The 15,041-nt window shown below is 40.8% G+C and overlaps 1 protein-coding gene across 2 annotated transcripts in view; it reads left to right on the plus strand.

Annotated features, from left to right (window-relative positions):
- Positions 1-15,041, plus strand: part of COG3 (component of oligomeric golgi complex 3) — a 60,121-nt gene that overhangs the window by 15,790 nt on the left and 29,290 nt on the right. For both annotated transcript variants that reach the window (XR_011259336.1, XM_069601280.1), the window contains exons 7-14: positions 312-437; positions 3,205-3,285; positions 4,945-4,988; positions 5,458-5,584; positions 6,177-6,268; positions 7,399-7,538; positions 9,348-9,508; positions 13,252-13,363. Coding sequence is in view for 1 of the 2 variants with exons in the window: in XM_069601280.1 (XP_069457381.1) it covers positions 312-437; positions 3,205-3,285; positions 4,945-4,988; positions 5,458-5,584; positions 6,177-6,268; positions 7,399-7,538; positions 9,348-9,508; positions 13,252-13,363 (883 nt within the window). In the remaining variant the exon portion in view is untranslated. The remainder of the gene's footprint in view (positions 1-311; positions 438-3,204; positions 3,286-4,944; positions 4,989-5,457; positions 5,585-6,176; positions 6,269-7,398; positions 7,539-9,347; positions 9,509-13,251; positions 13,364-15,041) is intronic.

Genomic DNA, 15,041 nt, shown 5'->3' on the forward strand with positions numbered 1-15,041 from the left:
TAACTATTTATTTTACCCAACTCCACTCCTTTTCCTAGTTGGGCCTCACATATTAGCCTTGAGGTCTGTGGGGTACTGAAAATATATTTTGCTAAAAATGGCGAATATTTATTGAGTCCTGCTTTGTGTCAGGCACAGGGAATTTGGCTATGACCAAGACAGACATAGTATTTGTCTTCAAGGAGCGTGTGACCTACATAAGACCTTCCTTTGAACTTTCTGTATAGCTTTGCATAAAGGTTGGTTTTCATTAAATGTTTGCTTTGTTAATGTTTCTTTCATATGTATAAATCTTTCCATTTCCTTTACAGCCGAATTTTAAAGATTATCCTGTATATTTACTGAAGTTTAAGCAGTGTCTTTCTAAAGCTTTGCACCTCATGAAGACATACACTGTGAACACACTACAGAACCTCACAAATCAGTTATTAAAAAGGGTGAGTTAACTGGTGAGGTGGGTGTTTTTTTTTTTGATTTGTTTATTTTCCATAACCTTAGTCTGAATACATAGAAGAACTATACAGAAAAGATCTTCATGACCCAGATAATCACAATGGTGATTATCCTGGAATGCAAAGTCAAGTGGGCCTTAGGAAGCATCACTATGAATAACGCTAGTGGAGGTGATGGAATTTCAGTTGAGCTATTCCAAATCCTAAAAGATGATGCTGTGAAAGTGCTACACTCAATATGCCAGCAAATTTGGAAAACTCAGCAGTGGCCACAGGACTGGAAAAGGTCAGTTTTCATTCCAACCCAAAAGAAAGGCAAGGCCAAAGAATGCTCAAACTACCGCACAATTGCACTCATCTCACGCGCTAGTAAAGTAATGCTCAAAATTCTCCAAGCCAGGCTTCAGCAATACATGAACCATGAACTTCCAGATGTTCAAGCTGGTTTTAGAAAGGCAGAGGAACCAGAGATCAAATTGCCAACATCTGTTGGATCATCAAAAAAGCAAGAGACTTCCAGGAAAACATCTACTGCTTTATTGACTACACCAAACCTTTGACTGTGTGGATCATAATAAACTGTGGAAAATTCTGAAAGAGATGGGAATACCAGACCACCTGACCTGCCTCCTGAGAAATCTGTATGCAGGTCAAGAAGCAACAGAATTGGACATGGAACAATAGACTAGTACCAAATCGGGAAAGGAGTACATCAAGGCTGTATATTGTCACCCTGCTTATTTAACTTATATGCAGAGTACATCATGAGAAATGCTGGACTGGATGAAGCACAAGCTGGAATCAAGACTGCCGGGAGAAATATCAATAACCTCAGGTATGCAGATGACAACCACCCTTTTGGCAGAAAACGAAGAAGAACTAAAGAGCCTCTTGATGAAAGAGGAGAGTGAAAAAGTTGGCTTAAAACTCAAGTCAGAAAACTAAGATCATGGCATTCAGTCCCATCACTTCATGGCAAATAGGTGGGGAAGCAATGGAAATAGTGACAGACTTTATTTTTGGGGGCTCCACAATCACTGCAGATGGTGACTGCAGCTTTGAAATTAAGACACTTGACCAACCTAGACAGCATATTAAAAAGCAGAGACTTTAGTTTGCCAGCAAAGATCTGTCTAGTCAAAGCTATAGTCTTTCCAGTAGTCATGTATGGATGTGAGAGTTGGACTATAAAGAAAGTTGAGCACTGAAGAATTGATGCTTTTGAACTGTGATGTTGGAGAAGACTCTTGCAAGTCCCTTGGACTGCAAGGAGATCAGACTGGTTAATCCTAAAGGAAATCAGTCCTGAATATTCATTGGAAGGACTGATGCTGAAGCTGAAACTCCAGTACTTTGGCTACCTGATGGGAAGAACTGACTGATTGGAAAAGACCCTAATGCTGGGAAAGATTGAAGGCAGGAAGAGAAGGGGACAACGGAGGATGAGATGGTTGGATGGCATCACTGACTCGATGAACATGAGTTTGAGCAGGCTTTGGGAGTTGGTGAAGGACAGGGAGGCCTGGCTTGCTGCAGTCCATGGGGTTGCTGAGTGTCACACGACTAAGTGACTGAACTGAACTGACTGAGCTCTGTTTTTTTAACCTATTGTTAAATAAGAATATACATTGCAACTTCATTTATAATAAGAAAAATGGCCATATATATTTGTCTGTCACAGTTTTATTTTCAAAGAATACATGAGTATGAGAAATAATTCAGTACTATATGATAAATAATAAAAAAAGATTCAGACTATTTCTCACTTAAACTTTTTCTGTCTTTTTAAAGAAAATATTAGGAAATACATCAAAATGATAAAAGTGGTTCTGAGTGGTAGAATTATATATGATGGGTGATTTGAATATTTTTCTTTATAAATTATGGATTAATTTTCTCTATTTAGGAAATTTATTATTATTGAATGCCTCCTAAGTGCTTGGCATTGTACTGGGGACTGTGCAGTAGTGAAAGGAGATAACAAGGTCCCTGCCCTCATGGAGCTTATATTCAGGAGAAATAATCAATAAAGAAATAAATTAATCAATTAAAGATTGTGGTAGATGCCAGGTGGAAAATTAGCTGAGTGTTAGGTTAGAAAATTAAAGTGGAGCTAGATAGGATGGTCACTGAGCACATTTCTTTCCTAAAAAAAATAAAACCTTAAAGGTAATATAGTTTATTTTTTAAGCTTACTTTCTAAAAATATGGAATATTTTCTTGAGCTTTCAGTTTAGAGCTACTGATTTTTGTATTGAATTTCATCATTCACATTGCTCTTAGCTTACAGAACAGATTGTATGAGTTTTCTGTTGTGCAAAATTTTTAATTTTGAAAACTAATACCTAATATGTACTGGTACTTACTATGTGTTGGTGCTTTATAACTGAGCTCTGTAAAACGTTTGTGCATATGTTTTGTCTCCATTTAATGGATGCCCTGTATCTCAGAGAGGTTAAATAATTTGACCAATGTTATACAGTCAGTAAATGACTGTGAATCTGAATTCAGTCTTTTTTACTGCCAAAATTCTTGAAGCATAGGATAAATTTTAATTATAAAAAGGAGAGAGATGGCAGCTCCACACAATTATTTTATATGTAGCAATAACAATATTTAGTCTTTCTCTGTAAGCTTTTGGTTGGTATATAGGCCAAGCAGGAGCCATATGACATGGTTTGTGTTATATTTTCTGAATAATTTTTTGTTTGCTAATTATCTGCCTTCTCTGTCCTCCGCCTTGTGTCTTTAGGATCCTTCATCTGTACCTAATGCAGACAATGCCTTTACACTATTTTATGTGAAATTTCGAGCTGCTGCCCCCAAAGTCAGAGTAAGTCTGTTGACATAAAAAGGATAACTGCTATGAAATTTATTTAGCCAGCCCTTTGGAAATGCTAATGTATGTTAGGTCCATTGCTTATACCAGGAAAATGAGCGTGAATGAATGGTAGGCTTTGTCCTTCCACATTGTAGCGGTATATGTTGAGGGGCTTTAAGCCCACAGAGCAGGAAACACCTAGCTCTTCTGTGATGCTCAGGGAAGGTTTCCAGATGAAGCTGATATTTGAGCTTAAAAAGCTTAAATTTAGAGAGGACTTGGGGGGATTAATAAGGATATTTTTTACAGAGAGAGCAACATGTACAGGGAAGGTACTAGAACCATAAAAGACATGTCTTTGGGGAGAACCTCATGTAACTTGTTGACGCTGGAGCACAGACTTTAATAGAGTGTGATGAGAAATTAGAACGGTGGCAGAGGCCATCTCACGAAGGATGTTTCATGTCATGCTCACTCAGGAAAAGCAGAGAACCAGTACAGTATTTTAAACCAGTGGCATCCCAGATACAGCTGCCTGGAGCTGGTACGTGTATCTTTTTTTATTGTTGTGAAGCTTCTAGAAAGAGTGGTCTGCTGTTGCTGACTTTGACCCCACTCTCTTCCTTGTGTCCGTCTTGAAAGTAAGTGGAAAGGAGTTTTTGTTTTTCACAGCAGGAACTTGGTCTTGTTCGGAGAAGATACAGCAGCTAGTTGATAGTTTGAGGTTTAGACTGTGCCAGGTTGGTTGCTTGTTAGTCAATTAACAGTGATACAGTTGATGAGAAAAAATGGTGTAGGCATGAGGGCTCGGTGGTGAGGGGTATTTTTGGTCTGTTAGAAATTTACAAAGTAAGGTGTAATAGTCAGTGTTTTTCAGGATTTGGTGAGACAGGTGATACTGCTGATGGAATGTATTAATACTTAATTTCTTCCTCAAAAACATTTTAGCAGAATGGAACAAAAGTCTCTAAAAATGTTTATCTTTACTGACCGGTGCTGGGAGTCCCCAACTGGGACTTAGGTATTATTACTATATCAGCTTTCCAAGGTCAGAAATGGAATCTCAGTGATGTGGGCTTGTTCTCCTGGACTCAGACAGCTACTGGGAGTCAGCACTTAAACCCGCTAGTTTCACTTGAAGACCGCGGAGCTCTTAACCACGGGGCTGATATTCTTAGAAAACAACCTTGATGACTAGCAATAGAAGAATGTCTGACTTAGAGTACATCTACTCAGTAGGATATCAAATAGCCATGTAAAGTAATGTTTTAAATAGTGTTTATAATGATGACTCAGTGACTGTTTACTAAGTGCCAGGCAGTAGGCTAAGGCTTTTCAAATATTTTCATCTGATAATGGGGGTTATTTAATAAAAGGAAAGTATTTTAAAATATTAGTTTTTCAAAAGCAGATTGTAAAGCTGAATATATAGTATAATTCCAGTTTTGTTTAAAAAGGAAAATAACTGTGTACATACAAACACTGAAAGAAAATATTCTAAAATACTGTGATTCTTTTCCTTTTAATTTTTGCATTTAGGTGATTTTTATGTTTCAGCTTTTTTGTATTCCCAGATTTCCTAACATGAGCTTCTGTTACTGTTACAATCAGAAAGTAATTAAAAGTATTACTAAAACAGATGAAGTTAGTGAGCTTTTCTTTATTCCACAGACTCTCATTGAACAGATAGAACAACGATCTGAAAAAATACCTGAGTGAGTACCCACAGGTTCCTCAGTTTCCAAATTACCTTCCTTGAAGTGCTATTTTTCCAAGTTTGCTGTGTCCTTGATGTTTTCTGAGCAATTACCTTGTGTGCTGTACCAGCCTTCTCTTGTGGCACACAGCTCAATATGGGGAGCAAGGTCGTAGACCTGAGTTTATGAGTCTACAAAGCATCTTTTTCCCATATAGCAGGATTTCCTTCTCATTGAGGTGGATGTAGGACCACTACTCCTGGAAGATGAATCTTTCTTTAAAAGATAAAGGTTTTGTTAGATCATTGTGATTTGTTTGCTTTTTCTTTATGTACATAAAATGTTTCTAGTTTTTAATGTGGGCAGGTGAGCAGCAACCATATATAACCTTGGAGGCTTGGCACCCTATTTTGGGTTTTAAGATCAGATTTAATTTACATACCTGGAATCAGAAGCTTATGCTCCAGTCTCGTTTGCTTTTCATCAGATACCAACAACTGCTAACTGACATCCACCAGTGTTACCTTGATCAGCGGGAACTCCTTTTGAGCCCCAGTATTACTTGTACTGTAACAGAGTTGACCAGCCAGAATAACAGAGACCACTGTGCCTTGGTAAGTTTCTGCTTGTTGTGGTTTAATGTTAAACCTTCTCTTAAGCTGTTCTGACACGCTAGAAACTACACGAGGGTAAATAAGTTTTGGTCTCCCCATCAACAAACTTACAGACTCTTTCAGTTATGACAAATCTCACTTAGTAATTAGCATTCATTTGGGCAAAATATTCTAATTTTGATCTATTTTTGAGCATGTGATGATTTACAAATAAGTATTGTTTTTTGAAAGATGAAGTTTCAGAGTTGGTGGATTTGTGTACAGTTTAATCTTAGCTTTTGCTGCAGAAGTGCTGTTTTATTTAGTTTGATTTTAATTCAGACTGTAGGAAAGTACATAAAGATTCTTTTTTTAAATACCCACCTTTGAACTGGAAGAGTACTTTTCATTGTCAAAAGTTTAGAAAACGTAAGAAAATAAAAGTCATCTATATCCCCATTATGCTGAAAACCGTTTTCTGTTATTAGGAAGTTGTTTTATGAATTACATATGCATAGTCTCTTTGTAAATAAAGTGTCTGCTTTGCTTCATCCGTGCTGGCTGGAGTCGTCATGTGCCTTAACTGTAGGTGGTGTGTATTTGTTTCCCACAGATTCGCAGTGGCTGTGCCTTTATGGTTCATGTGTGCCAGGACGAGCACCAGCTTTACAATGAATTTTTCACAAAACCAACATCAAAATTAGAGTACGTGGTACATGGACTCTAACTCTTGTTTTTCAGATTTAATTTGCTAATGGCTTATTATATCATAGTAGTACCCTAAAACTAACTAAGGCGTGTTTTAATTTTTGTGAGTATATGAACAGAGTATTGTTGGATGAGACAGTGGCTATTTACTTTGAAATAAATTTACAGCTTAAAGGCCAATATGCTTTCATAATTTTAGAATTATGGAAACAAAAAGTTACAAGAGTAAGAATCCTGTATAGGCAGCTATTTTGGTATATGGAGCCGTTTATCTCCACTAAGTATAATAATTCTTTCTAGTTAAAAAAATTCTATGATTTTAACTCATGAGAGATACTTAAAAATGTAGATACTATTTAAAATCCTTTTTCTTATTTTTCTTAATGTGTCTTTCAAGTCCACTGTTAGTCACTTCTGAGTTCTTCATATTGGCGATTTTGACTCATAAGAATCCCAAGATTATGACTCTCATAATGCGGAACAAACAAACATATGTTATGGTTTTGGTGAAAGACTATATATAGAAGAGTACGGTTGACAATGTAAAGAGTATAGACAGCCTCACTTTTTTCTTTTCAAATGTTTAAAATTGTCAGAATACTTGGTGCATGTCCAGAATACTTTGAGTTTTGTTTATCTAAATCTGTATGTATTCAAGAGATTTGAACCAGTCTTTCCTGGGAATAATGTCACCATTTGATTCATAGTGGTGTAAGTTATTTTATAGTGTAGGAAAATTAAAAAATAATTAAATTATTTTATAGTGTAGGTTATTTATGGTGTAGGAAAATTAAGTCTACTGAAATATTTTATTGTTTTTGAAAGGACATGCACAAGATTATTGCTAATGTAAGTAAAAATAATAATAAGTTGACTTTCAGCTGGGGCCAGCTAGTTTGTTGACTGTGAGGATTGCTTATTCTGAGCTTTTTTATTGATTCTAGCAAAAACAGTTCAGAGAATTACTATCAGCCTTTCACTTCTCATTATTTAATGTTCCCACATATTATTTTCCAGTACATTTTCATTATTTTAATTGGCTGGAAGTAATTAAGGATGACTTTTAAACTATTAGAAAATACTGAAGGGATTACTACTGGTAACCATGTTGCATTCTTTCATTTTAGCGAACTTTTGGAGAAGCTGTGTGTGTCGTTGTATGATGTCTTCAGGCCATTGATCATTCATGTTATTCACTTAGAAACGCTATCGGAACTTTGCGGGATTCTTAAAAATGAGGTGCTTGAAGATCATGTACAGAATAATGGTAAATGATAAGTAGAAATGATCATTTCAAGGATTATTTTTAAGAAATATTTATTTAGTTGCACTGGGTCTTCGTTGTGGCGTGTGGGATCTAGTTCCCTGACCAGGGATCAAGCTCAGGCCCCCTGCATTGGGAGCACAGAGTCTTAGACACTGGACCACCAGGAAAGTGTCCTGAAAGGTGTTTTTAAATTATATCTGTGACTCAATGAATTTGAAAAAGATTAGCCATTCTCTGCGCCCCCCTGCCCCACCCCAGTTCAATTCAGTTCAGTTGCTCAGTCGTGTCCGACTCTTTGCAACCCCATGAATTGCAGCACGCCAGGCCTCCCTGTCCATTACCAACTCCCGGAGTTCACTCAGACTCACGTCCATCGAGTCAGTGAGGCCATCCAGCCATCTCATCCCCTGTCGTCCCCTTCTCCTCCTGCCCCCAATCCCTCCCAGCATCACAGTCTTTTCCAATGAGTCAACTCTTCGCATGAGGTGGCTAAAGTACTGGAGTTTCAGCTTTAGCATCATTCCTTCCAAAGAAATCCCAGGGCTAATCTCCTTCAGAATGGACTGGTTGGATCTTCTTGCAGTCCAAGGGACTCTCAAGAGTCTTCTCCAACACCACAGTTCAAAAGCATCAATTCTTCGGCGCTCAGCTTTCTTCACAGTCCAACTCTCACATCCATACATAACCACTGGAAAAACCATAGCCTTGACTAGATGGACCTTTGTTGGCAAAGGTCTCTGCTTTTGAATATGCTATCTAGGTTGGTCATAACTTTTCTTCCAAGGAGTGTCTTTTAATTTCATGGCTGCAGTCACCATCTGCAGTGATTTTTGGAGCCCCCAAAAATAAAGTCTGACACTGTTTCCCCGCCCGCCCCCCCCCCCCCCCCCACATCCCTATACAAATTTAATATGTTTAAAACTTGGGTTGATGCCTTGTCTCTTTTTGAACCAAGATGCACTTTATCCTGTGACTAAAATAATAATGGGGAAAGAATTTTAAAGTCTGTATGAAATTAGTAATAAAATAATTACAGTTACTGTTCTTTCTGGCATCTGAAATCCAGAGAGAACCAACCATTAGTTTTGTTTGGGCATTTCTAGTACACTCTGGGGCTTCCCAGGTGGCTCAGTGGTAAAGGATCTTCCTGCAACGCAGCAGAGCCTGGATCGGGAAGACCCCCTGGAGAAGGAAATGGCAACCCACTCCAGTATTCCTGCCTGGAAAATTCCATGGACAGAGGAGCCTGGCGGGCTACAGTCCATTCTGGGGTCACAAAGATTCAGACACGACTGAACACATGCCTGACTAGGGATTGAAGCTGGACCCTTGGTAGAAGAGTGCGGAGTCCTAACCACTGAGTCTTTGAGGAATTTCCCCATTTTATTTTTTTATTTTTCCTTGTAAGAATGTTAGCAAGTCATTTAGTATCTGTGGAACTCAATTTATATGTAAAATGGGGATTAACTCAGTTAACAAGTTGCTTTAGCCATCTCTCAGGATTGGTATGAAGCTATATGAGATACCTTTTGAAAATCACAGAGCACTTTAAAACTAAGATTTTATTATTCATATTAATAATAGAAGTTATTTCAGAGAGTCTCAGGAAGAAGATCTAAGCGAAAATTTATTTCCCAACTTTAAATCTGAGGAAATCGGAAGACAGTTATTTCAAAATAGAATATAACCAGTCCTTGAAGCAAGACTGGTTTATCCTATTGTAGACAATTTTGTAATGTTTTGCTTGTTTAAAGAAAGTATTTTCTAAATCTAAAGGAATGGGTGATTGCACTTTTGTTTTTAAATCAGCTGAACAGCTGGGGGCATTTGCAGCTGGTGTAAAGCAGATGCTAGAAGATGTACAGGAGCGGCTTGTCTACCGGACCCACATCTACATTCAGACGGACATCACGGGCTACAAACCAGCTCCCGGAGATCTTGCGTATCCTGATAAGTTAGTTATGATGGAGGTGGGTCGTCTTGTTGGATCTTTCATCCACCCCCACACTTTTGGATATTTTATACCGGTGAAGATAGGATATTTCTTTTTAATTCTCATTCAGGATGCAAAATCAAGGGAAACTTGCTGTGAAATCTTAGGAAATAACATTTTTCAAAAACTGAACAGAAATGATTTGTTACAGTGTTCTTTTTTTTGTCCTTCCTTTAAGTTGTGTTTTATAAACATTCTGTTAAGTTATTTCTTCTTTTCCATTATGCATTCTGTTTTTAAGGTGAATTTGTGTTTTCTTTTTTTTTTGTAAGTGGCATCAGTTCAGCTGCTCACTCGTGTCCGACTCTTTGCGACTCCATGGACTGCAGCACACCAGGCTTCCCTGTCCATCACCAACTCCTGGAGCTTACCCAAACTTATGTCCATTGAGTCGGTGATGCCATCCAACCATCTCATCCTCTGTCGTCCCCTTCTCTTGCCTTCAGTCTTTCCCAGCATCAGGGTCTTTTCCAGTGAGTCAGCTCTTCGCATCAGGTGGCCAAAGTATTGGAGTTTCAGCATCAGTCCTTCCAATGAATATTCAGGACTGATCTCCTTTAGGATGGACTGGTTGGATCTCCTTGCAGTCCAAAGGATTCTCAAGAGTCTTCTCCAACACCACAGTTCAAAAGCATCTTCTTTGGTGCTCAGCTTTCTTTTTAGTCCAACTCTCACATCCATACATGACTACTGGAAAAACCATAACTTTGACTAGATGGACCTTTGTTGGTAAAGTAATGTCTCTGCTTTTTAATATGCTGTCTAGGGTTGTCATAGCTTTTCTTCCAAGGAGCAAGTGTCTTAATTTCATGGCTGCAGTCACCTCTTCAGTGATTTTGGAACCCCCAAAAATAGTCTGTTACTATTTCCATTGTTTCCCCATTTATTTCCCATGAAGTGATGGAACTGGATGCCATGAACTTAGTCTTCTGAATGTTGAGTTTTAAGCCAACTTTTTCACTCTTTTCTTTCACTTTCATTAAGAGGCTCTTTAGTTCTTTTCTTTCTGCCATAAGGGTGGTGTCATCTGCATATCTGAGATTATTGATACTTCTCCCGGCAATCTTGATTCCAGCTTGTGCTTCATCCAGGCCAGCACTTCGCATGATGTACTCTGCATATAAGTTAAATAAGGAGCGTGACAGTATACAATTTTGATGTACTCCTTTTCCTATTTGGAACCAGTCTGTTGTTCCATGTCCAGTTCTAACTGTTGCTTCTTGACCTGTATACAGATTTCTCAGGAGGCAGGTCAGGTGCTCTGGTATTCCCTGCTCTTTAAGAAGTTTCCGCAGTTGGCTCCTGAGCCCAGCCTGGCTGGTCAGGTGCCTGAGCTCTTACCCCAGTTTTGGGCAGCTCCTGCTCTGCAGGGTCTGCGCACTGCTCCCAGGTGTCCTGCAGCAGTTCTGAACCGAACTTCCTGGCTTCTCACCCTGGCCCTCCTGTGACAATGAGACTCTCTGCGGCTGCCAGCCAGGCCTGTTTCCAGACCCTCCTCGGGTCAGACCTCTGTGTTGACCGTGGCCTTGAAGGCGATTCCAGGTTAGCTACCCTGCTGGATGCAGTGATGGGAGCTTCCGACCCTCCTAGAGGAGGAGGCGCCTGTGTTCAGGGTAGTGCACAACGAAGCAAAGTAGGAAAAGGCAGGAAGGCAGGGAAGCAGGCTTGCTGGCCGAGACCCCTCGGCCTGACCCTGTTTCTCACCCTGTGCCTTTAGATCTGCCCGTTGGTGGTAAGTGACATAGAAGAGGGTCAGTAACATGAGCCACCAGAGTGGATGGTCACATAACCATGTGTCATGGTCTCTTAGTAAAACCCTGCATGCAGGTTGTCCCCTCAAAACTACACAGTACTGGTCTCCAGTTTATGGTCTGAAGACTTAGGCACATCTCACTAATCTTTCAGCTACAAATGTATTTTTGTTTCCTTTTGAGTGCTGGACAGAGTTTAAAATGCCTAGGGTATTAGTGCTAAAACAGAACCTGGAGCTTCTTATTTTTATTGATTCATTTTTTCGAATGACAAGTATACTGCTGCAGGTTACAGCAGTGGAGACAGGACATGGGAAAGGGCGGGGTGGGGGAGCTGGTGGTGTCAGCAACTGTTCCAGGAAGTTAGTGAGGGCAACCCTGGGCCTTGGCCTGTGCTGAGTTCTCGGCACCCTGGGAAGTTAGCCAGTCAGTGCACCCTGGACCTGCCAGTCACCTCCTCATGGGCCAGGCCCACAGTAAAGCTGGAGGCACAACCCAGAGCTCTAGGCAGCATGTCCCTCCTGCCCATGGGGTCAGAGCACCGAGGAGGACGCTGTGGAGATGACCTCTGCTGGGGCGCATATCCTCAGGAAGGCATCTACCTGGTGAAGGAGCAGCCTGTGCCTTCTTGGTGGGGACCTTCAGCAGTGCCAGCTCCTTGGGGAGATTGGTGTTAGTAGGTCTGCTTCTAAGCCTGATGCAGGGACTTGTGCTCGCTTTTTCCTTTCTCCCTTTCTTCCCTTGTCTCCTTGTGAATATCAGTTTTTGTTTTCTAGATAGAGTACCTGTTTTAATAATTCTGTCTGATAGGAAGTCAGGTGATTAAGTTTATTATATACTCCCCATGCCCCCACCTTGGACTTCCCAGGTGGTGCTAGTGGTAAAGAACCCTCCTGGCAGTGCGGGAGATGTAAGCGATGTGGGTTCGATCCCTGGGTCGGGAAGACCCCCTGGAGGAGCACATAGCAACCCACTCCAGTATTCCTGCATGGAGAATACCATGGACAGAGGAGCCTGGTGGGCTACAGTCCATGGGGTCACAAAGAGCTGGACACGACTGAAGCGCCTACCCCCTCCCAGTTTAATTTAGTGGTACATTTGGTATGTTTCTTCAGTCATCACTTGGCCAATATCTTGAGTGTTTTCTTGTATAGACCTCTTGGTTTAGACCTCTTGAATACTGCTTCCAGTGAATCTACTTGCTTCTTTCTTTTGGTGAGGGTCAGGGGTATAGAGTGGTCTGGCTGTTACATCTGTGTGCCATTTGGGGATTAGCTATACTTTCTGATTTGTGCATGCAGAATGAAAGGACAGGCCTGATTGATTTGGAGCCTGTCTCCTAAATAGTTACCTGGCCATTTCTTTTTTTTTGTCAGTAGCTGAATGTCTTTTAGGCCTTCATTTCTGTGTATTTCCGCCTGTATAACCAATGGAAATTGGTAGGATTTTCACTGCCGCCTTAGTAGTTAGTGATGTGTATATTTGATGATATTTTTTAAGCAGTGAAGAAGACCAGATAGTTTCCAGTCCATAAGATAATTTTTTAAAATCTGTTTTTAAAAAGACCAAACTGTAGCTGTTCTCACATAAAGAGAAAACCATGGTGTGAGTTAGCTCACTACTTGATACAAGCACGTCTGACATCCACAATGTATCCAATCTTAAATCTGAGTATTTTGTTTCTAAATATAAAGTCAAAAATTAAGCTTCTAATCTGAGCCTTGTATATTTGACTCTTTAGCACATACCTTGTAATGGTTCTGAAATGAGTGGTTCAGGAAAGTCTGTTTGCTTTTATGAAAATAAAGACACTACCAGTTTAACTTCTCATTTCTATGTGCTGTTTTGGCGTGGTTCTCTTAAGTAGTCTATTTATTCATGAATTAGGATATATATTTTTTACTTTATAGAAACATTGTGTGTTGCTAGACACAGCTGAAAGCTAATGTTCTCTGATTTCTTTATACAGCAAATTGCTCAGAGTTTAAAAGATGAACAGAAGAAGTTACCACCTTCAGAAGCTCCGTTTTCAGATGTTCGGTTAGAAGAAGCAGAGCCTCCTAATAGTCTAACAAAATCTGGTATGTTATGCTGTCTTAACGTCCATTATTTAATTCATTCATTTACTATTCATTCACTTAATAAACTTATATTGAGGACTTGCCGTGTCTCAGGCATGAAAAACTGTTTATGCCGTTGAGGAGCCCACAGTTTAGTGAGGGGAGATTGGCATGCCACAGGCATTAAGCAAGAAGTTCAGGGGTGACGGGATAAAGATACGCACAGGACTCTGGGACCGAGGAAGGACCATGGAAGAATTGTGAAGGGGGATGAGCTTTGTGTGCAGAAAGGCAGGTTCAGTGAGAGCTGTGGAATCTGAAAGCTGTCATGTGGATGAGTGTGAGAGAGCCAGGTGGAATAAGGTTGTTTAAGACAGAGCAGCTTGGAGGCCTGCAGACAGGAGTGGAACACCGTAGGTGCTTGGGGAGGTCACGTGGTTTGGTGTGTTCGGGCACGAGTTATTTGTAGGGAAGGAGCAGCTGAAGCAGGCCAGAGTGTGATAGGCGTCAGGTGATAATCTCATGGACTTGGGAATTCTAGCTACTTGTACCACCAGTGTTGCATTTTTTAATGTGCCTGGACTGGGGTGAAAAATCGACAGAAATGTATGGCATAGCTTGAAGTAGGGTGCATGTTATGCAGGGAGCAAAATTGTCTAAGAGTCGCCCTGGATAACTCGTGAGTTATCTCGTGCCCCCTGTGTTGGCAGGTGGATTCCTAAACACTGGCCACCAAGGAAGTCCAGGGTGGCGTTTAATGGGTCTCATTTATGATTCACATAATAGTCCTCGTGGACTGCACTGCTCTAGAGCGATAGAGAGGAAGGCTAGCTTAGACATAAAGACTGCGGAGTCAGTGACACTTTGGGATTGTATAAGAGCACCCAGGACAGAGAAGCAGGACAGGGGCGGAAGTCTGGGGGGACACTCGTAATAGGGGCTGACATTAGGAGCAGATGGAGGGAGTGGACCGGTACCAGGTCGGCAGGGAAAGAACAGCCAGAGGGCTGGGAGGCAGGAAGAGAGGGTGTGATCAAGTCAGAGGAGGAGGGCTTGGCAGAGTGGTTTGAGTAATGAGCTGAGAAATAAGAAATCTGAGGACATTGTGGCCAGAGAGTGGGATACCGAGTTTTAATAATTAAGAGGTAGAATAGTTCAGAGTAGTAAAGTCTGTAGAAATTAATAAAAACGTAATTCTGAAAGAAAGTTAAAAGAAACTGTCTGGACTAGGGGTGCAGGAATGGAAGCAAAGGTCTTTGGAGTTGAGAAGGTCAGGGGCAACCACATGGGTCATCCATATGGTTACTGATGTTACTCAGAATGGAGATGGAACTGGGGATGGAAAGCAGGACTCTGAGTCTTGGCAGGGGGAGCAAAAAGAAGAGAGTCATCACTTTTCCTGGTCTTCTGGTGTGTCAGAAGTACCTGAGAGAGGCCTCTAAAGTGAGGCCTTTAGCTGATGTGATGTTCATGTGGCAGGAGGAGTGAAAAAGTGAAAGTCGCTCAGTCGTGTCCAAATCTGTGACCCCACAGCCTGCAGCCTGCCAGGCTCCCCTGTCCATGGGACTCTCCAGGCAAGAACATTGGAGTGGCCTGCCTTTCCCTCCTCCAGGGGATCTTCCCGACCCAGGGATCGAACCTGGGTCTCCTGCGTTGCGGGCAGATTCTTTACCATCTGAGCTGCCAGGGAAGCCCAGCA

This window comes from Ovis canadensis, chromosome 10 (assembly GCF_042477335.2).
Source record: "Ovis canadensis isolate MfBH-ARS-UI-01 breed Bighorn chromosome 10, ARS-UI_OviCan_v2, whole genome shotgun sequence".
Taxonomy (NCBI): domain Eukaryota; kingdom Metazoa; phylum Chordata; class Mammalia; order Artiodactyla; family Bovidae; genus Ovis; species Ovis canadensis.